This window comes from Mya arenaria, chromosome 6, assembly GCF_026914265.1.
Source record: "Mya arenaria isolate MELC-2E11 chromosome 6, ASM2691426v1".
NCBI classification, from domain to species: domain Eukaryota; kingdom Metazoa; phylum Mollusca; class Bivalvia; order Myida; family Myidae; genus Mya; species Mya arenaria.
This window is the reverse complement of record NC_069127.1, coordinates 42,727,585-42,751,540: the sequence shown is the minus strand read 5'-3', so window position 1 is coordinate 42,751,540 and position 23,956 is coordinate 42,727,585. Positions and strand designations below refer to the sequence as shown.

General features: G+C 37.1%; 2 protein-coding genes and 2 non-coding genes across 4 annotated transcripts; 2 read left to right on the top strand and 2 right to left on the bottom strand.

Moving 5' to 3' along the window:
* Positions 1 to 507, bottom strand: LOC128237818 (cytoglobin-2-like). Its single transcript, XM_052953402.1, has one exon. The coding sequence runs from the start codon at positions 505 to 507 to the stop codon at positions 1 to 3; it is 507 nt and encodes a 168-aa protein (XP_052809362.1).
* Positions 508 to 6,434: 5,927 nt separating this feature from the next.
* Positions 6,435 to 22,019, bottom strand: LOC128239232 (T-box transcription factor TBX15-like). The gene is made up of 8 exons (XM_052955780.1): positions 21,498 to 22,019; positions 19,716 to 19,815; positions 19,195 to 19,311; positions 18,698 to 18,854; positions 18,270 to 18,407; positions 9,506 to 9,570; positions 7,893 to 7,987; positions 6,435 to 7,185 (listed from the first exon to the last, which is right to left on the bottom strand). Exons 1-8 carry the CDS (start codon positions 21,703 to 21,705, stop codon positions 6,605 to 6,607), a joined length of 1,461 nt encoding a protein of 486 aa, XP_052811740.1. The 5' UTR covers positions 21,706 to 22,019; the 3' UTR covers positions 6,435 to 6,604.
* Positions 13,378 to 13,469, top strand: Trnai-uau (transfer RNA isoleucine (anticodon UAU)). Its single transcript is given in 2 exon segments — positions 13,378 to 13,415; positions 13,434 to 13,469. It is a non-coding gene; the product is annotated as a tRNA-Ile (tRNA).
* On the top strand, positions 15,715 to 15,806 carry Trnai-uau (transfer RNA isoleucine (anticodon UAU)). The gene is given in 2 exon segments: positions 15,715 to 15,752; positions 15,771 to 15,806. It is a non-coding gene; the product is annotated as a tRNA-Ile (tRNA).
* Positions 22,020 to 23,956: the final 1,937 nt, after the last annotated feature.

The following is a 23,956-nucleotide window of genomic DNA, read 5'->3' as shown; positions in this document are numbered from 1 at the left end:
TTAATCCAACCTCTCTTTCTCCAATGCATGCACATATCCTTCCTTCAGTTTTGATATAATGAACTCTACCACTCTTCTCCAAGCAGTTGCAACACCTTCCGTGTATTTTGACCCAAGCTCTTCAGCGAAAACCTCCAAAATTGCAACTATGAATATGTCAAAGTACTCCGGCTTGAACCCGCTGTAGTGAATGTGTTGGGTTCCAAGTCCGAACAAGAGAGGCGCCATTGCTTGATCCAGGTCGTTGATATTGTCAACAGCAGCTCCAACCGCTTGCATAAACCTCGAGGCGTGACCCCGGAAATGGGTGTCCCTTAAAAGGTCTTCACCTGTCACATCTCGACATGGAAAAATCTGTTTTACTTGCGGTCTTAACGAGAAGATTTTCAGGAAGATTTTCGCCCCAACTCCGGGCATGTTGTTCGACACCACTCTCCATGTCTTTTTGATTAATGCCTTTTCATGGTCAGTAAATCCGTGGACCGAGTTCCGTTGGACCTCTGGCATTCTATTCTTGTCGTTTTGTTTTGACACAAACGCAAGACCGGAAGGAGAACACCCCATTCAAACACAAAATTTGTGTCCTTAATCAACTAAATTTGCATATTCAGCACAAATATATGATTTTTTATTGTTTCTCTGGTAGCTAAAAACATACATGAACTTTCACGTTGTTCCATTAAGTAAATGTATGTCGCATCATATGGGAAGGTGCCCATGGGCAAACCGTTAATTCAAAAACTACAAAGAATTTAATTCCATTATTCCAAGTCAAAACCTATAAACCAGCGGAGATAAGGTCGCTCCACGCTTAATCACCGAACTGTGTAATGGATAATTGTGTCGTGAAGAGTTATATGAAGATAATGTCCAAGAGCATTTCTGGAACATGTCAACGTACTGCACAATTTCCATAGAATATCTTAAACACATGACGTCAGACGTATTTTTGCTTAATTTTGTCAGGAAGCAGGAATTTGCTTTGCTAATTTCTGTCGTGATTATAGCGCATCCATTACCAATGACGTTTTATGAGCAAACAGTGTATAGTTCTGTCATTTCTAAATTAACTAATGAGACTTTGAGATATTGATTCCATGTTTGTGCACTTAGCCTATTTTTCATTGACAAAACTTCCTCAACTGTAATCAAGACCTTACAAGTCTATGTTCTCTCAATCAACACCATTTCGATCTCCTGGCCTCGACATCTTACCATTCTGAATGCAACCCTGTTCGATAAGGTTAGCAAGTAATCATCACTATAGAAACATTCACACTTCATGGTTCCATTGCTCTGTCACAAGAGTGACGCATACCCACACACGCCGCCTGAACACTGGAATGGTATTTTAAGATGGGCCATAACTCCGTCAATAATTGATAGTTTGTAACCAAAGTTGAACTTGACCAGTACTTCATGGACCGAACATTATTTAAGTCCTTCAATCCATTCATCAGTTATTGTCCGGACAAATATATGTTCGGCATTTTTGAGAAAGGAGCCATAACCAAAGTCGAACTTGTCGACCTGTATTTCAAAAAACAACAACATTATTTAAATCCGTAAACAATTTAATGAGTTTTTGCCCGGACACCGTATCCTTGGCAAATTCTGGGTCGAAAAGGGGGTCAAATCTTCATACAAATAAGGGTTTGTAACCAAATTCAAACTCAACCTGTATTTATGTTGTTCAACGTGTGTACCGACACTTACTTAAATCCATTTAGACTTAGAGTTATTTTTCGGACACAGACATTTTGGCAAATTCATTTTTTATAGTTTGTTAACAAATTCGAGCTTGACCTTTGTTATAGTGTCAAACATGTCAACATTGAAAAAGTCGATTTTTTCATGACAAAGACCCGAATCTTTTAAGGGTGTATAGATTGTCACCCAATGATTGTGCCCAACAGAAGTATTGCAAACAATCCCCTTAGCTCATTAGTGGCTTTCTTGTTCCAAATAGTCCTTTATGGAACAATTGCTTGTTATTTGCTGTTTATCTAGGTAATCACCGATGTCTTTTCCAATATAGTTGTCTAATGTGCTGTAATGATGGACTAACGATTATTGTCACTTTTTCTTTCTGAAACTGGATCTAGGTATATAGTTGAAATAAATGATGAAATTATGTCACAATGCAGTGCAAGTATTATACAATTATTTCAGAATAACCATATCCCCCCCCCCCGAATAAAACAATGTTAATAATTTATGTTGAAATTCATTCAACATGTACGTTCTTATACGCGGTATAAGAATGCAGTAAATCAACTGTTTAACCCTACCAAAATCGAAATACATACTGGGAAAATCATTTTTTGAGTTTTATATGACATAAACACCCACGGAGGCCAAATTAACCCAACCTCCAGACTTGGGGTAAATAAATAAATAAACGGCCTGAAGTATATGTTTGCATATTGACATGACCGTGACGTAGGAACTATGTTCAACAAAACCTCTAAATGATTAAATAACTGAAAGTGAAACTAGTTGTTCAATTATTGACATTGCCTTTATGCAAGTGGGTTGCAGTAATTTTGTTTGAAATACAACCAGGACAAGTGGAACTTATGATGTATCATTTTTTTAGAATTTATCATTTAAACTGGGAGTAGTGTGAATTATTGGTTCCAAATTTGAACAACGACCCTGCTATTGAGCAACTAAATAAGACTGACACTGAATGGCTTATGCCATGCTTCAGCAGGGCCTAAAAAGCATGGTGGGGCACCCTGCTGCCTTGTTTCTACACCCTGCTGTGATATTTTTGTTTGATAGAGTCAATTTTCGGAAATAAGTATAAAAAAATGATAAATATACATAATTTTGACACTAAGGTAAGATAACAGCAATGGTATTCATAAACTATTAATTTTGAAAGTAGTTAAAACACATACACACAAATGAACATTGACCCTTGCAAGTGCCCAATTAAGGGTTATGCGTATCAAGAGTGTCCTTTATAACCGAGCACCCTGGACTTTTCAAATCCTGGCTGGAGCACTGCTATACCCTTAGCCATGAACGGTATGCTAGCCCTTAGTATATGAAACCCGATTATGCGTGGCAACTCAGTTTATCTTTATAGATGGAAACACTTTTTCACAAAAAATACGTTTCGTATGAACTATCTGCATACCTTTTGATGTGGTAAAACATAATCGCATTTGGCATCATTAGGCGGATTTTTTTCGACGTAAACGGTTGACGCGGATAGGTGTTTCAACTGGATAGAAAGATCAAATACATATTTATTTTACAGGGCATGGTAACGAAAGTGTCATTTTCCTGTGTAATTTTCCTTTAATATCATATACAAACAATTTAATTCAGTGACATTTTGGTGTAATCTGTAATAGGCTTCATTAAAAGGCTCTAATCTTGTCGCGTGCCTAGGATGATCAGGGTTCCGTGTATACACAGGTGACAAATGACATCATTAACGCCATATTAATTACTGCCTTTCTCTGACTTCTAAAAACATTTCACTATCATCTGGCAAAACTGTAGCACATTATCGCCGTATATTTGAAAAATTCGTGCACGGAAACAACACTGCAAGAATTCCAACGTTTTCATGCTCGGGAACTTTAATGCGGGTACCAATCCGAAGGATGGTGGTGGTAGCCCTGATACACAGCAATTTGTTCGCGGTACCCAAGTGTGATGTTTGCCAGCCATTACCGTTCTTACGAAAATGTTACCAAACGTGAGTAATTTATCAAGGGTTATCTTTTGCCAACTAAAGACACTGTCAACAAAGGGTAATATTAAAATACACCTTGTATTATACTGGTATTAACACCATATTTGGTCTTAGATAGTGTCAGCTTACTTCAGAAGGAATTCAAAAAATACAGGTCGATAACGTATTTGTCGCTTTAACAAATACTAAGTGCGATTTTATGAGAGTATATTTAGGAAAAGAAAATATTTTGAATCACAAATTATCTACAGCCAAAATATATATTAATATAAAGGAGTACTACACCTCCAATCGCCTGCTTATGCGGCATTTTCGAGTAATATTTAAAAACAACATCATCAAGAAATATTCAATAGCCTCGAAGTATCAGTTAGTACTCTAACATGCCCCGTCAAAACTGTTGTTGGTTTTACAACAGAGCCTCGACTTTTCCATATACGTGACCATAACCACGTCTATGCCAACATATTTAGAGGCAAGCACAGCTGCGAACATAAAGTCCAGAACGGCCAGCGTAACCACCACGGGCTGTCTTTGGACTTGGTGCGTGCCTTACACTTAATTGCGTTCGATACTGAAAAAAAGACCCATGCTATACTTTTGACAGAGAACACTCAGTCTGTATTATTTTTTAATTTTACATACACTCCAGACATGGAGACCCGTAAACCGATCGGCGACTATGTATACATCGTTGACCATTCCAATAAGAACGACCCAACACCAATGTTAACATTGCTGACCATTCTCAGTGGTTTATATTTAAACTGAATTTATGTTGTCTTGTATTTTTATTGTTGTTTATTTCGCCTGTTTGAATGCTGGTTGTGCTCCATCTTCAATTTAAGCACACTCCCATTTTATTGAGTTGGCTAGACACCACTGTAGTTTACAAAGTTTGTAATGAAATCGTATCATTTCAAACACATAAGATGTCATATGCTGTGGTTTTAAACATGATTGGGTTGAATGATGCTAACATTTTTGAATAATCAGAAGCAAAACCTAAGCCAAACATTAACACTCAAATCCAATAGTCGCTAATCCCATTTTTCTGACCAAGGTATTCCGACCTAGTCCCCACACAGAACTGGCTACAATATTACACAACTTTCGGGAAGACAAATTACATTTAAACGCCACAGACTGACCCCGGGATCCCTCGTGTTGGCATAGGGATTATACTATTACCATCTTGGTATTATCTGAAGTGACAAACACATACCAGATTGTCACAGAAGGTTCGGCTATAATCTCACATTGTCAGGAAAGTGAGGATATTAATGAGCCCTGATATGGTTATGATGAAGGCATGATTAACCCCAGGGATTTGTTGAATTTGCTTACACGGGTATCGGTGTGGGCCATGACAGGTGCGGCTTCCCTCTGGCATGCTGGTTATCAATATCTCGGATGATTAATGCTGTATGTATTCATATGACCAATAATATGGGTAGTACGTTACTGCCAAAATAATCGTGTTTATGTATGACTAGTAAGAATATGTTTATCATATGACATTTTATTAAATGCTTATTTTATTTTTGCTATAATCTGGAATGCTCAGATTTGCTAAACTATTAGACTGTTTCATTAAGTGTATCACTATCCACATCCCTTTTCAAGATCTCTCTTTAATTCAACTTCAAATTATATCATGTTAAATACAACTTTGGCGGGTTTTTGGTATTCACCTAATTGATATTATTGTAAGTATTGACATAGAAAGTAACCGTCATAAACATGACACGACAGAGTAAGCCTATGCGGCATTATCATTTCTTGCATACCGGACATGTGTTTCCGGTCATGTGACCAGTGCTGAAAAAACCCATCTTACATACCCCATGTATGATGAGTCACGCGCAACAACGCGCCACTTCTTATTTCATTAAATTGTATGGTTTATGAAAAATATATTATGCCATTCTAATAAAGCGCAATCAAAAATGTATGTTTGCAAGACTTTTAATTAAAATTGAACATAAATAAACGTTAAATATCGCTATTTTTAGTTATTCAAAATTACTGCGCTCTATGACGTCACACGCGCTTTTTGGTGTACTTGTACAAAAGTTCGTTTTCAACGTCAATTTTCCCACAAATTCATAATTTAAGGTATGCAAGAAAAAATATAAATCATGTTTTTCCGATACGGAAACACATGATAGATACTCATTCGGAACTCCTCGGCCATTTTTTCTCGAAAACAACCTCGGATGTATGCCGGTACATCAGTTAAAGTAGTTCGTATTTTTTTTAATTAAATCATTTTAGAAATGTAGTGTTTTAGAATTGTATTTATTGATCTAAGTTTAAACTGATTGCCATTGAAGTATATTATTGCAAACATAATTAAGATTTCCTAGAGTAAAGTCATAAAGTTTAACTGCTAAATAAAATCACTACGCGATCTACTTGCAGCGGACTTAAACGTACCTCTTTTTTAGTATGTAAACTTACCAAATACATCCGAGGTTGTTTTTGAAAAAAAATGGCCGAGGAGCTCCGAATGGATAGATACTTACACTCTCGCTTAACGGGACACGACAGAGAAAGCGTATATGTCATTAGCATCCCTCAAACGGCAAGACCCTGCAACATTCATTTCACTGTTGAAAACAAATTACAACATACTGATTTAGTCAGTTCCATTAACGCTGTAGTCAGCTTGTAAGTTTACTTCCATTCCCACGTTCTTACTACTATGAACACAAACTTCCAAGTCAAATATTTATTTCTATAAGTTTCACGTCTTACGGACTCTTTATGAAAAGTCAAGGGAATGGACATAGATTTAAATGTGTAATGTATTGTGATTCAAACTGATTAAACCGTGCAAAGTTGAGGAGCTGCCTTTTTCCCAAAATGCAATACATAGTTAAAGCACTAGGTCTTACATAAGTTTAAAGCACCGTCACTTTCATGTTTATATGCACTTCCTGAGTTTGTTTCTATATTTTCTTTTTTAATGTCACCATTAAATAACTGAGTCGTGTGACCAGCATACGAAGGAACTAGCATGTGGGGCAAGGCAGCATATGAGGAGCAAGTTTTGTAATACGAATTCAGAAGATTATAGTCCAACTGTGAATTAGTCTGACACCTGAACGCAGGGTGAACTTCTGTAAACGGAGCGTTTGGTAGAATGCAAAATGGCAATGAATGAAGTTGCTGACATTGCATGTCCTTCTGATGTGGCGAGTGTCCGAGATCTAACGAATATGGAAATGGTAGTTGAACTCCTTTCCCTGAATCTAAACCTGCCGATGTATTTGGACTTGTAAACTGAGCCACAGGGAACGGTAAAGATAATGGTGATGGAGATGAAGGAACAAACGAGACATTGCCAGTCGTTGGGAACATGTTTTGTAGTTGAACTGGAACTGTGTGACCAGCGGCTCCGTTCAGACCAGGACGAAAAGTATGCACAAAGTTTGGACTAGAAGATGAGGACGGATTATCTGGACCTGAAACACGATATGGTCAATTAAGTGATCATAACATGTATTTAAGAAATATTACACACTCACTGAGGGTCATATAAGATTATAAGAACCGGCCAGTCAGCCCCCGAAAGTGTTTAGGAACCGAAGCGTTAGCCGATGTCGCTTTACCTTTAAGGGCTTACTGATCAGTCCTTGTAATGCCATATGGTCCTAAGTGGTGTGTTGCATATCTTATATCATAATAAACATTTTACCATTCAATATTGTTCAAGTACATTTGATGCGTATTATTGAACAAAGCAAATCAGGCACAAGCGACAATTTTTCGCCGTTGTGAAAATCGCAAAGCCACACTCAACAGTTTCAGACATCAGCGGTCCATAAAAAATTATTTTAAATCGTCCGGACCGTCATCAAATGTTTAATAGACCGCTGACGTCATAAAACTGGATTTGTATTGATATGCAGTGACCTATATACAAAGTAACGCATTTAGATAAGGCATAATAATCGTTTATACCATTCTTTTCTTTGTAGACTCAAAAAGTTAATCTGTAGTCCTAACCTTTATCATGTTATTAAACGCTTAACAAAAAATATGTTTTGACTACAACCACATACAACGGGTTCAAGCACATTATGTCATAACGCAATTAAGTTATTTCTTTCATATATATTTCTATAGAATGTAAAGCATGCAATCATATGGCGATGACATGTATCTGTACCTGAGTCTTCGTACTTTCTCTTCACAGCCGGTGTATGCCCTTTGTTACTGTCAATGACAACACCGAACGATGCCATCATTGCCTCCAGGGAACTTCTGAAAATAGTGTAGTTATTCGGCCTTAATTATCAAATTCTATCGAACAGAAAAACTCATTTGAAAGACAAACAGGGTAAAAACTGTAGCTAAAGACGCATGTTCAGTCTCAAATGTTCAAGCGTTAGATTAAAACATTTTTAGAACCAAATTCCATGTGATTAAAATGGTAACCTCATGTTAATATCACTTCCAAATTTTAGATGCAACTAAAGCTTTTATTGATGTGATTAATATTCCCATAACACCAACTTGTCAATAAGCAAGTGCCTTTGCGTCAATAGCCCGGATTTACCTGTAAGAGTGTTTCTATGATTTTATTTTGAAATTTTAAAAACAATGCGTTTAAGTACTTTAATAAAAAATAACTGTGGAAAATTCGGGATTGGTTCAAATGCGCTTAACACGTTTCGCCCTTTTATATTTTGTGATTATTTAGCAAAATCCTTTTACCATTTTTTGCCGGATAAGATATTTCAATTGTATTTTCAAAATAGTTTTATTTATTAAATTTGTTTTTTTTTTCACTGAAAACCAGCAGTATATCTTCTAGTATTTATCGATGTAAAATAAATCTTTAAAATTCTGTAAACATGTCGTAGTTATATTCCTTCTTAATAACTGTTGAGATTTGGAATGATATGCTGGTTAGGGCTTGTTTTTCCCTGACATTGTTTTTTTTAAATGAAATGAAAATGACTATAAAAAATATTTCGGCCCCACGTCAGCGAAAAACCGCTTTCATGGAATATCTAAATATGGATTTAATACTTCACAATCAAGTTCATTGCAAAAACCTGTCCTGACAAAACCACAACTACTACCACTATTATTATCTTATCTCCGTCTGAAATTACCGAATATTTATTTGTAAATATTGTCCCGATTGCCGACTGTTGCAAGAGAGTTTTGAGTGCGATGGAAGCCCTTAATCAGCAGACAAATGAACTCTGACATGAAGATAAAACAAAGAATGAATGAACAAAAGATTGTGACAATTGACCCTTTCCTACTTTGGTCGAGATTAGAGGACACACCATATCATATTCGCACTATGATAGGTGTTACTTCTCACGCGTTATCAGACGTACAGACTCGCTTGACGATGGGCCACACTGTTTAGGTCCCAGATGACTTAAGTTGGCTTGCTGTGCAGAAGGACATGCACAGCATATGCGGTTGGCACAACCTGGTAATGGTCTTTCGTGGTTCTGGTGATTAAGCTTTGTTTTAACGATAATCTTGGCCATTGAGATTTGTTTTGTTCGTGTGGTTTGATCAAATCAAAATAGAGTTTGAAGCGCTTTCATAAGTTTCATCCGAAACAGCTGACAATTAAGATATTTAAGGTTGATTTTTTTTTCAACCCCTATCTAATGTTTATTAGTATTAAATTGACTAGTCAGCGATTGGTCGCAATAATGCACTTTTACTTAACACTTAATCGAAAAAAATGACCGAAAAGCAACTTTAGTACAGTAAAGTTGGTTATCAGTATAACTATGTAGATAAATTTACCTGCACTTTCCAGCTTCTCTGAAACCTTTTGCAAACGGGTTCCTTGCAATCTTCAAACGTGTTATCTGTAAAATAGAGGAAATGGTTCTTAATGAAACACGCTTGTGCATGTTAGCATTGTTAAGCTACTTTTGATCTGTTTAAACCATATCTTAGATCTGTCAATTAGTTGATTTCTGTGTTCAATTTGCACAAAAGGATAGTGGAATGATGCTCAACCCATACTTGAAACAATGAGTTATCATATGGGGGATTTCAATAGCCATTCGTACCATGAAGTTTCTAATGTGAAGAACCCAGCCACTCGAAATGACGACAACCATATCAGCAGTCATAACTTCTATCAAGAAATTTCCGACGTGACAGATATGTTAATCTTTGTGGACATTAGCGCTAATCCAATATGGAACAAGTTTAAGTCCAACATCCGCTCAATGACATAATGCCTCATTGTTTTAGATAGTGGTCAGCCTGGTTAAAAATGCTGAATGGTACATGTATATACTGCTTCGACCAAAAACTGCTTCAAAACATATTAGGATTTCTTTCTTGAGACAAAATTGTAAAGAAAGCGTGGTGTTCAATTAAGGCTAACAGTTACTTCCATTAGCCAACTGTTATTTGTATCAATGTTTCATCGCCGCGCTTTCACTACAAGCAGGGAAACAACTCGCAAACGTTAGCCAGCTATTTTGTTGTGTATCCCTGCTGCATCGCCACGCATACACCGCAAGCGGGGAACCAACTCGCAAATGTTAGCCAGCTATTTTGTTTTGTATTCCTGCTGCATAGCAGCGCATACACTGCAAGCGGGGAACCAACTCGCAAACGTTAGCCAGCTATATACACTGCAAGCGGGGAACCAACGCGCAAACGTTAGCCAGCTAGTTTTTTTTTATATCCCTGTTGCATCGCAGCGCATACAGTGCAAGCGGGGAACCAACTCGCAAACGTTAGCCAGCTATTTTGTTTTGTATACTTGCTGCATCGCAGCGCATACACTGCAAGCGGGGAACCAACTCGCACACGTTAGCCAGCTATTTTGTTTTGTATTCCTGCTGTATAGCAGCGCATACACTGCAAGCGGGGAACCAACTCGCAAACGTTAGCCAGCTATTTTGTGTTTTATTTCTGCTGCATCGCAGCGCATACATTACAAACGGGGAACCCACTCGCACACTTTAGCCAGCTATTTTGTTTTGTATCCCTATTTATTTATTATACGTTAGCCGCAAACACATAAAGTTAGCCTCAACTTTAGGGCAGGTCTCCGTTAAAATGACTTACTAGTAGCTGTTTGCTAGCCATAAAATGCTACAATACTTTATTGGTAATTTACTAGTTTTGATTTTATATTGATTTCACAAACTGTGTATTTATTGTGACAGTTTCAAAAGAAAAACAACTTTATCGTTTGTTTTACGAAAACCGAAACTGATTTTTGAAACTACCGAATCCCCACGGAGGCGGTATCGTCGATTTCTATCCGAAAACTAGCCCACTTTGAAAAATAAACCAGTTAATTAAAACAGGCAAACGACCATCTGCGGTATCATTGCTTTGAAGAAATTTAGAAATAATAGCTACATGCACAGTGTTCTCAATAAGAACCGGCTGCCGGCCAAAATGGATGGTTCAAATGGCAATTGGGCCGGTTAAAATTTGGAAAACTAAATGAATTTTAAATAGAATAAGTAGAAGCAGGTCGGTTACTTTACTCTTTGAGACGGTTCAACTGAAACTTATTGAGAACCCTGCAGTGATGCAGAGGCTCCATCATGTTGTTTAAGCTGTTCACAAAACCATGCAATTGTTACTTCAAGCAAACCTTTCGAAACAGGCTACCATACCGCCCTTGCATCCAATAAGAAATCACAAAACATTTGCATTTTTATAAGAGAAAAAAGGTGCATTCTGATTATACGAATCGTTTGTTAAATAACTTTAAAAAAACTATACTAATAACAATATGTTTTTGTATATTTAAACAGAATATAGGTGCAATATCTACATCCGATTACAGTTAGCAATGCCAGTTGCATTGTACATGAGGTGAAATTTGATTTAAACAAATAGAAATTACTGCTTCGTTGGAATGGATAAAAAAAGACACAAAAATGAAAAAAAAATATGATAAATGTGCAAGATTTATCTTTAATGTATTTGTGGTATTGAGAAAAAGTATGTTTAGTGATTTGTATATTTAAATAATATATCCACAAAGTACTGTGATGTATACGATTACTTTTTTAAGTTAGAAGTTGCTTCCATATTCAATTTTACGTTTTTGTTAGGAACATTATTCGAAAACAACAAATACACACCATACTCTCAATTTTTCTACCATGTTTGTTTTTGTTGTTGTAGAAAATAAGTCCTAAATGTTAATCGGATTGGACAAACAAGTAGTTATATCAATATGAATGTGTTCCCATTAATATTATTTGGTGTTTGTACTACATGTTATACATAATATATGCCATTTACAATTGTTTGTATGAATGTATATTTGGGCAATAAAAACAGAAACCAGAGAAGAAAACAATCTATTAGCCAGCAGCAAATCTTAGAACCAGTGCTTCAAGGTGTACATATATGGTTTAAGTACTTGCACATTAACATGCGGAAAGATATCGCAGCCATATATACAACTGCTATTATGTGTAAACACTGTGTTAAAGGAAGAAAATGTTTTGTAACAGTTACGAATGGACATCGTACCACAAATGCTCATGAATAATTTGACCCGTTAACAACTGATGTCTGATATTTATCTTGATAATCTTTGATAAATAGTTAACGACTAAAGCAAGTGTTGATTATGTTCTGATTTTTGGTTTTAATCACGTTGTATGTCAACATGTTACTGATACCTGGATGTGGTGCGCTTGATAGCAGCATCAGGCCATATTTTGTTTGTCCATGTGACAAAAAGTGTAAAACCAAATTGCATCACTGTCTGACCTTTTCTATGTTATGGTCTGTGTTTACATAGCTTGTCGCGACTGAAGGAATTTTAATATCATTGACATCCAATCTACACCATTCCAAAAGTTGAACACACATTTATATTCAAATTAGTATTAAAGGAAATACGTTTCACTCTTTGCAAACATTCATTGAATTCATACTAATGCCAATAGTTTCATCATATGGTTCATAATACAGTAACTTTTGGTAACCTTTTCCGAACCAATTTCTGCACGCTCTATAATTACAAGAAGACTTAGTGAAATGGAATGGAACATAGCACGTCGGAAGGTCAACCCACGTTAGTACTGGGTTCTACAGAGCCTGGGTGATTTACATCAGCTTAAACTAAGCTTTGACCGGGCTAATACAATAATGGACTATGACGCATATCTTAACAAACGGAATATAAGTATGCAAAGCAATCTTTTGCAATCGTCAGCCCCGGTGGCGCAATCGGTTAGCGCGCCGTACTTATAGACAGTATAGGCTATGATATGCGTAGGCTGTGAGTTCGAGCCTCACCCGGGCACTTGTTTTAGCAGTTCATTTATAGTGAAATATAGCTTGAATTTAAGCTAATACCAATAGTATCATCAAATGGTGCATAATGCAGAAACTATTGTAACCCTGTTTGCAGCGCTCTATTTCAACATAATCTTTAATAACAAAACGCCCATTGAAGTGAAATGTAATGTTACAAAGCACGTCGGAGGTTCAATCCCCGTCCGTTCTGGCTTCTACAAAGCCTGGGTGATTTATACCGGGCTAAAACAAATCAATATAAACTTATTGGACTATGACGCATATCTTTACAAACGACATATAAAGAGTATAATTATTATACGAGTATATTTTAGGCTCGATCTTTATTTCTGCAAAGTAATCTTTTGCAATCGTCAGCCCCGGTGGCGCAATCGGTTAGCGCGCCGTACTTATAGACAGTATAGGCTATGATATGCGGAGGCTGTGAGTTCGAGCCTCACCCGGGGCACTTGTTTTAGCAGTTCATTTGTATAGCTTCAATTAAAGTTAATACCAATAGTTAAAATATAGAGTGTATAATGCAGAAACAACCTTGCGGTAAGTTTACAATACACACGTGATTATGTCGATTTAATAGTCGTACTATTTGTATGTCACGCAGATGGCATTAAGTTCTTTTCAATAACCCCTGCCATTATTAGACAGACAATGCGTTAGAGAATAGTCTCATACCTCCGGTATTAGATAGAAGAAAAAAAATGAATAGACCCGACATTGAGTAGGAAATAAAAAGCACGTGTGATTGAAAATCATGAACCTTAATTGCTGTTCAGTTGGTGTTTAATATCTTATAACAAGCTTGCAACATTAACAAAAAGATCACAATTTCCAATATTTCGGTGAAACGCTTCACCAGAATCCATGACAGAACGCCTAAGTGAATCCATGACAAAATACCTTAGTGAATTTGTGACAAAACACCTAAGTTAAGCCATGACAAAATACCTTAGTGAATTTGTGACAAAACGCTTCAGTGAATCCATGACAAAACGCCTTAGTGAATCCACGACAAAACGTCTTAGTATTTGTGACAAAACGCTTCAGTGAATCCATGACAAAACGTCTTAGTATTTGTGACAAAACGCTTCAGTGAATCCATGACAAAATACCTTAGTGAATCCATGACAAAACGTATTAGTATTTGTGTCAAAACGCCTTAGTGAATCCATGACAAAACGTCTTAGTATTTGTGACAAAACGCTTCAGTGAATCCATGACAAAACGCCTTAGTGAATCCATGATAAAACGTCTTAGTATTTGTGACAAAACGCCTTAGTGAATCCATGACAAAACGTCTTAGTATTTGTGACAAAACGCTTCAGTGAATCCATGACAAAATACTTCAGTGAATCCATGACAAAACGCCTTAGTGAATCCATGACAAAATACTTCAGTGAATCCATGACAAAACGCCTTAGTGAATCCATGACAAAACGTCTTAGTATTTGTGACAAAACGCCTTAGTAAATCTATGACATAACGCCTTTAGTAATTCTGTTACAGAACGCCTAAGTGAATCCATGACAAAACGCCTTAGTGAATCCATGACAAAACGCCTTAGTGAATCTGTGACAAAACGCTTCAGTGAATCTGTGACAAAACACCTAAGTTAATCCATGACAAAAAACCTTAGTGAATTTGTGACAAATACCTTAGTGAATATGTGATAAAACACCATAGTGAATTATTGACAAAACGACTTAGTGAATCTGTGACAAAACGCCTCAGTGAATCTGTGACAAAACGCCTTAGTGAATCTGTGACAAAACGCTTCAGTGAATCTGTGACAAAACGCATTAGTGAATCCATGACAAAACGCCTTAGTGAATTTGTGACAATACGCTTCAGTGAATCTGTGACCAAACGCCCTATTGAATCTGTGACAAAACGCTTCAGTGAATCTGTGACAAAACGCCTTAGTGAATCTGTAACAAAACGCCTTAGTATATATGTGACAAAACGCCTTAGTGAATCAGTGACAGAACGCCTTAGTGAATCTGTGACAAAACGCCTTAGTATATATGTGACAAAACGCCTTAGTGAATCCATGACAAAACTCCTTAGTATATATGTGACAAAACGCCTTAGTGAATCAGTGACAGAATGCCTTAGTGAATCTGTGACAGAACGCCTTAGTGGTGAATCCATGACAAAACGCCTTAGTGAATTTGTGACAAAACGCTTCAGTGAATCCATGACAAAACGCCTTAGTGAATCTGTGACAAAACGCTTCAGTGAATCTGTGATAAAACGCCTTAGTGAATCCATGACAAAACGCCTTAGTGAATTTGTGACAAAACGCCTTAGTGAATCCATGACAAAACGCCTTAGTGAATCTGTGACAAAACGCTTCAGTGAATATGTGACAAAACGCTTCAGTGAATCTGTGACAAAACGCCTCAGTGAATCTGTGACAGAACGCATTAGTGAATCTACATTTAAACGCTTCAGTGAATATGTGACAAAACGCTTCAGTGAATCTGTGTAAAAACACCCTACACTGCTTTTAAAGGTTGAAAGTCTAGATGGATGCAATACAAAAGCAAAATTGACTTTAATACATTTATATTATTATGTTTATCTCATTTGCATTAAAAATAATGCGTTTCTTTTGTGCACCTCTGATAATTATAAGAGTATATTTTAGGCTCTTGAGTAATTATTTTGTGTCATGCAATCAGTTACGATTACCAGCCCCGGTGGCGCAATCGGTTAGCGCGCCGTACTTATAGACAGTATAGGCTATGATATGCGGAGGCTGTGAGTTCGAGCCTCACCCGGGGCACTTATTTTAGCAGTTCATTTGTATAGCATCAATTAAAGTTAATACCAATAGTTAAACTATAGAGTGTATAATGCAGAAACAACCTTGCGGTAAGTTCACAATATACACGTGATTATGTCGATTAGTCGTACTATTTGTAAGTCACGCAGATGGCATTAAGTTCTTTTCAATAACCCCTGCCATTATTGGACAGACAATGCGCTACAGAAAAGTCTCATACCTCCCGTATTAGATCAAAGACAGAAATGAATAGACCCGACATTGAGTAGGAAATAAAAAGCACGTGTGATTGGAAATCATGAACCTTAATTGCTGTTCAGTGGTGTTTAGTATCTTATAACAGGCTTGCAACATTAACAAGAACAAAAATATCACAATTTCCAATATTTCGGTGAAACGCTTCACCAGAATCCATGACAGAACGCCTAAGTGAACCCATGACAAAATACCATAGTTAATTTGTGACAAAACACCTAAGTTAATCCATGACAAAATACCTTAGTGAATCCATGACAAAACGCCTTAGTGAATCTGTGACAAAACGCCTCAGTGAATCTGTGACAAAACGCCTTAGTGAATCTGTGACAAAACGCTTCAGTGAATAAATGACAAAACGCCTTTGTAAATCTGTGACAAAACGCCTCCGTGAATAAATGACAAAACGCCTTAGTGAATCTGTGACAAAACGCTTCAGTGAATAAATGACAAAACGCCTTTGTAAATCTGTGACAAAACGCCTAAGTGAATCCATGACAAAACGCCTTAGTGAATCTGTGACAAAACGCTTCAGTGAATCCATGACAAAACGCCTTAGTGAATAAATGACAAAACGCCTTAGTGAATCCATGACAAAACGCCTTAGTGAATCTGTGACAAAACGCCTTAGTGAATAAATGACAAAACGCCTTAGTGAATATTTGACAAAACGCTTCAGTGAATAAATGACAAAACGCCTTAGTGAATCTGTGACAAAACGCCTTAGTGAATAAATGACAAAACGCCTTAGTAAATAAATGACAAAACGCCTTAGTGAATCCATGACAAAACGCCTTAGTGAATCTGTGACAAAACGCCTTAGTGAATAAATGACAAAACGCCTTAGTGAATCCATGACAAAACGCCTTAGTGAATCTGTGACAAAACGCTTCAGTGAATCCATGACAAAACGCCTTAGTGAATCTGTGACAAAACGCTTCAGTGAATAAATGACAAAACGCCTTAGTGAATCTGTGACAAAACGCCTTAGTGAATCCATGACAAAACGCCTTAGTATATATGTGACAAAACGCATTAGTGAATCAGTGACAGAACGCCTTAGTGAATCTGTGACAGAACGCCTTAGTGGTGAATCCATGACAAAACGCTTCAGTGAATCCATGACAAAACGCCTTAGTGAATCTGTGACAAAACGCTTCAGTGAATCCATGACAAAACGCCTTAGTAAATCCATGACAAAACGTCTTAGTATATATGTGACAAAACGCCTGAATGAATCAGTGACAGAACGCTAAGTAGTGAATCTGTGACAACACGCTACGTTGAATCTGTGAGAACACGCTTCAGTGAATCAATGACAAAACGCCTTAGTGAATATGTGACAAAAGGCTTCGGTGAATTTGTGACAGAACGCCTTAGTGAATCTGTGACAAAACGCCTAAGTGAATCTGTAACAGAACGCCTAAGTGAATCTGTGACAAAACGCCTCAGTGAATCTGTGACAGAACGCTTCAGTGAATCTACATTTAAACGCTTCAGTGAATATGTGACAAAACGCTTCAGTGAATCTGTGTAAAAACACCCTACACTGCTTTTAAAGGTTGAAAGTCTAGATGGATGCAATACAAAAGCAAAATTGACTTTAATACATTTATATTATTATGTTTATCTCATTTGCATTAAAAATAATACGTTTCTTTTGTGCACCTCTGATAATTATAAGAGTATATTTTAGGCTCTTGAGTAATTATTTTGTGTCATGCAATCTGTTACGATCGCCAGCCCCGGTGGCGCAATCGGTCAGCGCGCCGTACTTATAGACAGTATAGGCTATGATATGCGGAGGCTGTGAGTTCTGCTTCACCCGGGGCAATTGTTTTAACACTTTACTGAAATATTCCCACGCGCAGTCGTTAGCCCCTAAGGGCCTTTCACAATGCAATGTGAATTCGGGAAGGGACAAGTGGGGTATTCGATGAAATAAATGTATAATATGTTTTTGTCTAAAAAGGTGTTCAAGACTAAATATATTTCTTAAAATAGAAGCCGTCACTACAAAACCATAAGTCATTGTCTGTATAATATCATTATGGCACATATTTCGTATATTTTATGCAAATTTTCATTTGGATGCAATTGCTGTTAAATCCTTTTAACGTTTTCTTTCGTAGAATTCGCTAAACTAACAAAAACGCCTTAATAGGAACGAGAGAAAAAATGAATAGCGTGTTATTAGTTAAATGTTACCTCTTGGTTCTGGTAGGCGGTGACGGCTATGAAGGCAGTCTGTGAAAACGTGAATGCCACGGGCGAGGAGCCGCCGGTGTCGCTCTGCTCTTGAATGCGGATACGCGGCTGGAACTTCTGCATCGACAGCAGTGACACCTTCATGAGAAAAAAAGTCACGTTTGGTAATAGTATTGTTAAGAGTGCACCAGAAAAAAAAACGTATTATCATTATACTTTCTTTTTGCAGGATTTTATGATTGAGTAATTACAAAATAAACAAAACCACAGTGCATTGTACCGCATTAGAAAGGAAAAATTTATATGAGCATTCTTTTCACTTTGTATACCTTTATTAAGTTTAATTTGATAACATTTTAATTATAAATTATCGAAAAAGGCCACTGTTGCCCTGAAATATTTTCCTTGAAACAAATACAACCACCCACCTGCCCGGGAGTAGGTACATCACTGTTTGTGAGTTTGATCTTCTCAAAGGAGAGAACCTGGGCGGTCAGAGCCTCCCCCGTCAGTGGCGATTCCGGGTGCTCATAGTTCTGGTCCGCCCGCATCGTCTCCCCGTGCCCCGCGATCATCCACCGCGAACTGGATTCATCATAATAAAAAAGTCCAATTCAAAATACTGTTTCTTCCACTACCTTCCACAGCTGTAATATGTCTTTATTATTTTACTAACATGTTTGCTGCAAACAACTTTTTTAATAATTGCTACTTGTATGATGATGATGAAAATGATGATGGTGATGATGACGACGACGATGACGACGACGACGACGACGATGATGATAATGATGATGATGATGATGATGATGATGATGATGATGATGATGATGATGATGATGATGATGATGATGATGATGATGATGATGATGATGACGATGATGATGACGATGACGATGATGATGATGATGATGATGATGATTACCTGTGGTAGACGTATCTGTACTTGTGTTTATCCACGGGAATGAAGTCCATGGAGGCCCGGTAGCGTGTGTGTGGTTTGAGGCCCGTCACCCGTACACGCACCGCCGGGAACATGCGCCTGGAAAACAATACGTCAATTAAGTAAGGATTGCTATTAGTATTAGTATAGGTATGCTAATGTCTAAGCTTTATCAGGTATGCTTTTTAATTTAAGTTTAAACAAAGTCATATCATTTTATACAATACAACTAGTATTAGTATATTGATTGACTCTAACAGTTATTGAATTATGTCACATATTTTGCTTCAAGAACTGTTTCCTTTTGTCTCCTAGTAATACAATTCTAGAAGTAGTTCATATTCATTTGTATGGGGTCTAGTTTATATTAGGGTCAACATGAACTTATTACCTCCTGATTTTATAGCATTTGACAGTTTCCTTGTTTTAAAAGAATAGTTGTGGAAAATACTAGAACCGGCTAACACCAAGTATGGCATTTTTGAAACATTATCTCATTGTACCTGCCGGTCTTGGTGATGATCATTTCGGTGCCAAGGTCATGGAAGGCCTGCCAGAGGTCTGCCTGACATAGCTCCACCCGCACACACGCCCCACCCACATCTACGATGAAGAGAGAAAAATGTAAAACAGTCTTTTAAGTATATCAGTATAATCATTAATGTCAGCCGTAAAGGGCGCTTACAACAGCACCGCTATTGATCTAGCTTTTATAGCGACGCGGTTGTGGTGTAAGCTGCTGGTCGAAAGGTACGGAGTACAAGCCTTCGTTCGGGAAAACACTCTATCTTTCTCTTTAATGGTGCCAAAAGTTATTCGATAGTGCCTGAATGTAATGGGATGGCAACAGGTCAGTACATCAAGGTCAAGGGGCACTTCCAACAGCTTCCCATGTGTTAGCTTTTATAGCGGGTCAAAAAGTACGGGGCTCAAACCTCCGCTCGGGAATACACTCTCTCTTTTACTTTAACAGTATTCTTTATTTTATTATATTATGTATGTTGCTGTATGCAGCACGAAAAATCGTACACAGTACTCGCTCTATAAGCAAACTTTGTATGGCGCGTTATGACACATGGGATACCCATCCCCCGAGAGGTAAATGACTGCATTTATACTTAATATACATGTATGTAAATTGTATTTTGACTGATAAGTACATACAAATGTACACCAACATTGTATGGCCTTTCCTCCGAGTAAAAATAAAACATATACATAATATTTTTCAATTAAATAGTGGCAAACGAATTAATGAATAGTAAAAGTTACATTCTTTTTATAACAAAAACAACAAACATTTATAAGGTTGATTGATATAAGATTATATCCACATTTCTTTACAATACACTTGCTTTTTTCAGAATAATTGTTCACGAATATTAAATATATGTTTTTAAAGTAAATGCTCATATAATGAATTCTTGAATTAAGTTTTTAATGTGAAGCAATATGGTAATTTTGACTTATGAAAATACATGTATTAACAACAGACTATTTGAATTTTAAAAGAACAAAAATAAACGTGTTACCTAAAACAAGGAATTCCATATGTTTAGTGTATATATACATTTAAAAAGTGCACGATGATTTTCAAAGTTCAGACATGACACACATACCAACAACAAGAAATACAAAAGGGCATTTGCAGAAAGGGAATGTATTGTGGCATACCACATCATTTGTATGTTTACGAGAATGATTAAAATATTCATTTTTTTGTTTATTTGAAGGAGACCAAGTAGTCGCGTTTTACGAGTTGAATTATGATAAACTTTTGAAATTTAACTGATTATGAAATAAAACATAATACATAAATTACTAAATAATAAAAGTAAACATATGCACAGATTAATTAACCTTTCAAAACATAAAATATCAATAAACATAAAAAATAACTAAAATTAAATTAAATAAAAATTGGTGATTGAGTGAGTGAGTGACTGACTGACTGAATGAATAAATGAATTACATGTAATTCATTTAATTGATTAATTAATTAATTAATTAATTAATTAGTTAGTTAGTTAGTTAGTTAATGAACTAATTTATTAATTAATAAATAACAATAAGACGTTAAGTAAATAAAAAAATAAAAATATATAGATTAATTAGTAATTAAATAAGTGTATAAAGGGTTTTGCGAAAAGGCATTTGACCTTGTTTATTTTGCAGTTTGGTGCTTCAGCTAGCAACCAGATTATCTACAATACTGTTATGGTGATTACTATAGATACAATTACTGTTATCAAATGTCCGAACGACAAAATAAAAGGATCGTATACCTGCAACCTCTGCCACCTGCCCGTGGGTGTCAGTTGTCTCTCCCGCGGGGTCCGGGCGTATTCCGTCCTCCCGGACCTTCTCGGGCGGGCCTCCGTGTTGCACATTGACCGGCCCTTTCGGTCCTTTTTCCTGAATCTCACGGCGATTCAGTAATTCGTCCACGGAAAATGCACGTGCTTTCGGGCTAAGCATTTTCGTCTCCATCATAATAAAATTATAAAGTTGAAGCGGTATGCGTTACGTTTCCTTGCGAAGTCTTGAAGTCAAACGATATTGGTTTGGGTAATTTCACACATATTTAAAGTTATTTTAACAATTGAATTTTAATTTTTACACATGCCTAATTAACTTTGAAATTATCTTTTACTGCATTCAAAAAGTAAATCCTACCAGATATGCTTTTGCAAGAAGGATCCCTCAGTTTAAACAAAATAACCCCGAAAGTTCAAAATTGTCAATGAAGAGATAATTCGCACCTCCAAATTACAATTCGCTAAGTATGTTGATAAACAGAAATCTCTTGTTTTAGTGGTTTGATAATGATACAAAGTTGTATGAGAATTTTTGAATGGCCGTCAGTTGTTGGATAATTATTTGTCTTCGCAGGTCCTATGGTATCGGATTGGTTGAGGTTTGACACATGGTAAAGATTAAAATGTTCATCAAGACAGTTAGCCACGTCCAAAAATCCTGTCAAACGGACTGGGTTAAGATAATTGATTTCTTTAAGTTTATATTAGTATTAAAACAATGGGGGAAACCCAAAGCGTGCACGTTTAATTAAACAATGCTAGATAATGTTTGGAAAATTGGATTTGCACGAGTACGATTTAAACAAGAGGATTGATATGGGCCTTGATCGGCCACCTAGCTGAATGGCTATGAAAAACTAGGCACAAACTTTCATGCAAAATATGTTAGACTTTCGGAAAAATCGTAGCATTAATTTTGGTATCGGGAACACTACTCAACAAAAGCTGTCACGGTAAATGACGGATGCCCCCGAAGTACGATCCAGTTTAATGGATTATACAATTACTTATACGCATATATTAAGGAAGAGCTATCATAAACTGTAAGCATATGCCGACCCCGTGATGTTTGAGTCAAGTGTACAGGTGTGATGCAGTAAGATGGGTCTTGTATCAGACACGCCTGAGCCAATTAATTGAGAAACCCTCCGTGCATGACAAAATACCGGGCCGGATACGACCAACTATAGTGTCGTGCATACATGTAGCATTCCGTTATGATTAAACTCCAAGTGTGACCTTGACCTTTGAGGTATGAACGTACGTCGTCTTCATGTACTGAACAAATGTGCCAATTTATTTTAAAATCCCTCTGTGTATGACAAAGTTGTTACCCGGACACGACCAATTATGCTGTGTATGTTTGGCCATGGACGTTGGTCTTGGATAGTAAGTGTGGCTATGGACGTTGGTCTTGGATAGTAAATGTGGCCATGGACGTTGGTCTTGGATAGTAAATGTGGCCATGGACGCTGGTCTTGGATAGTAAGTGTGGCCTTGGACGTTGGTCTTGGATAGTAAGTGTGGCCATGGACGTTGGTCTTGGATAAGTGTGGCCATGGACGTTGGTCTTGCATGCGACACGCCGTCTTTATATTAATACTGAACATTTGCGTTAGTAATTTAAAATTCTTCTGTGCACGACAGAATTACAGTCCGGACACGACTTATAGTACTCGATGTGGATATATGAAGCATACCATAATGAATAAACTCTAAATGTTACTTTGAACTTTGAGGTAGGGTAGTGGGTCTTGCGTGCGACACGTCGTCTTGATATCCAAAGAGATCTGCCAGTTAATTGTAAAATCCCTCTGTGCACGACAAAAGTACAGCCCGGACACGACCAACTATACCATACTGTTTAAGCAAATGAGCAGCATTCCATAATGATAAACCTGTAAGTGTGACATTGATCTTTGAGGTAGGGATGTGGGTCTTGCACGTGCACGTCGTCTTCATGTACTGAACACATGAATTTTAAGATCGCTCACTGCATTACAAAGTTACCACCCGAACACGACCATCTATATTCTGTGTGCATAATATGCAGCATTCCATTATGATTAAACTCTAAGTGTGACCTTGAACTTTAGGTTAGGCTTGTGGAGTTTGCACGCAACTCGCAGTCTTTATGTTCTAAAGAAATTAACCAAGACGTTTTAAAATCCTTTCCTGAATGAAAAAAACTAACTGCCCGGAAACAAAAAATGGACGGATGGACGATACGATCGATAATATCAATCTTTTAACAGTTTGACGTTTTTTATTATAACGATAATTAAAATGCACCAGTCAATTGTAACCACGGTCCCTCCCCCACCGGGGATAGCGGGGGAAATTGGCCGTGATTTTACCTTCCTGGTGGCGCCGCAGTGCCGGGTTAATTCATTTTTTGCACCGAAAATAGCGGGGAATGGGCCTCC

Coding starts and splice junctions, on each gene's coding strand:
- LOC128239232 (XM_052955780.1), bottom strand. CDS start 21,705: ATGATGGAGACGAAAATGCTTAGCCCGAAAGCACGTGCATTTTCCGTG. Junction 19,312..19,715: donor ATCATCACCAAGACCGGCAG/GTACAATGAGAT, acceptor ATTGTTTTCCAG/GCGCATGTTCCCGGCGGTGC. Junction 7,988..9,505: donor AGAGAAGCTGGAAAGTGCAG/GTAAATTTATCT, acceptor CACTATTTTCAG/AAGTTCCCTGGAGGCAATGA.
- LOC128237818 (XM_052953402.1), bottom strand. CDS start 507: ATGCCAGAGGTCCAACGGAACTCGGTCCACGGATTTACTGACCATGAA.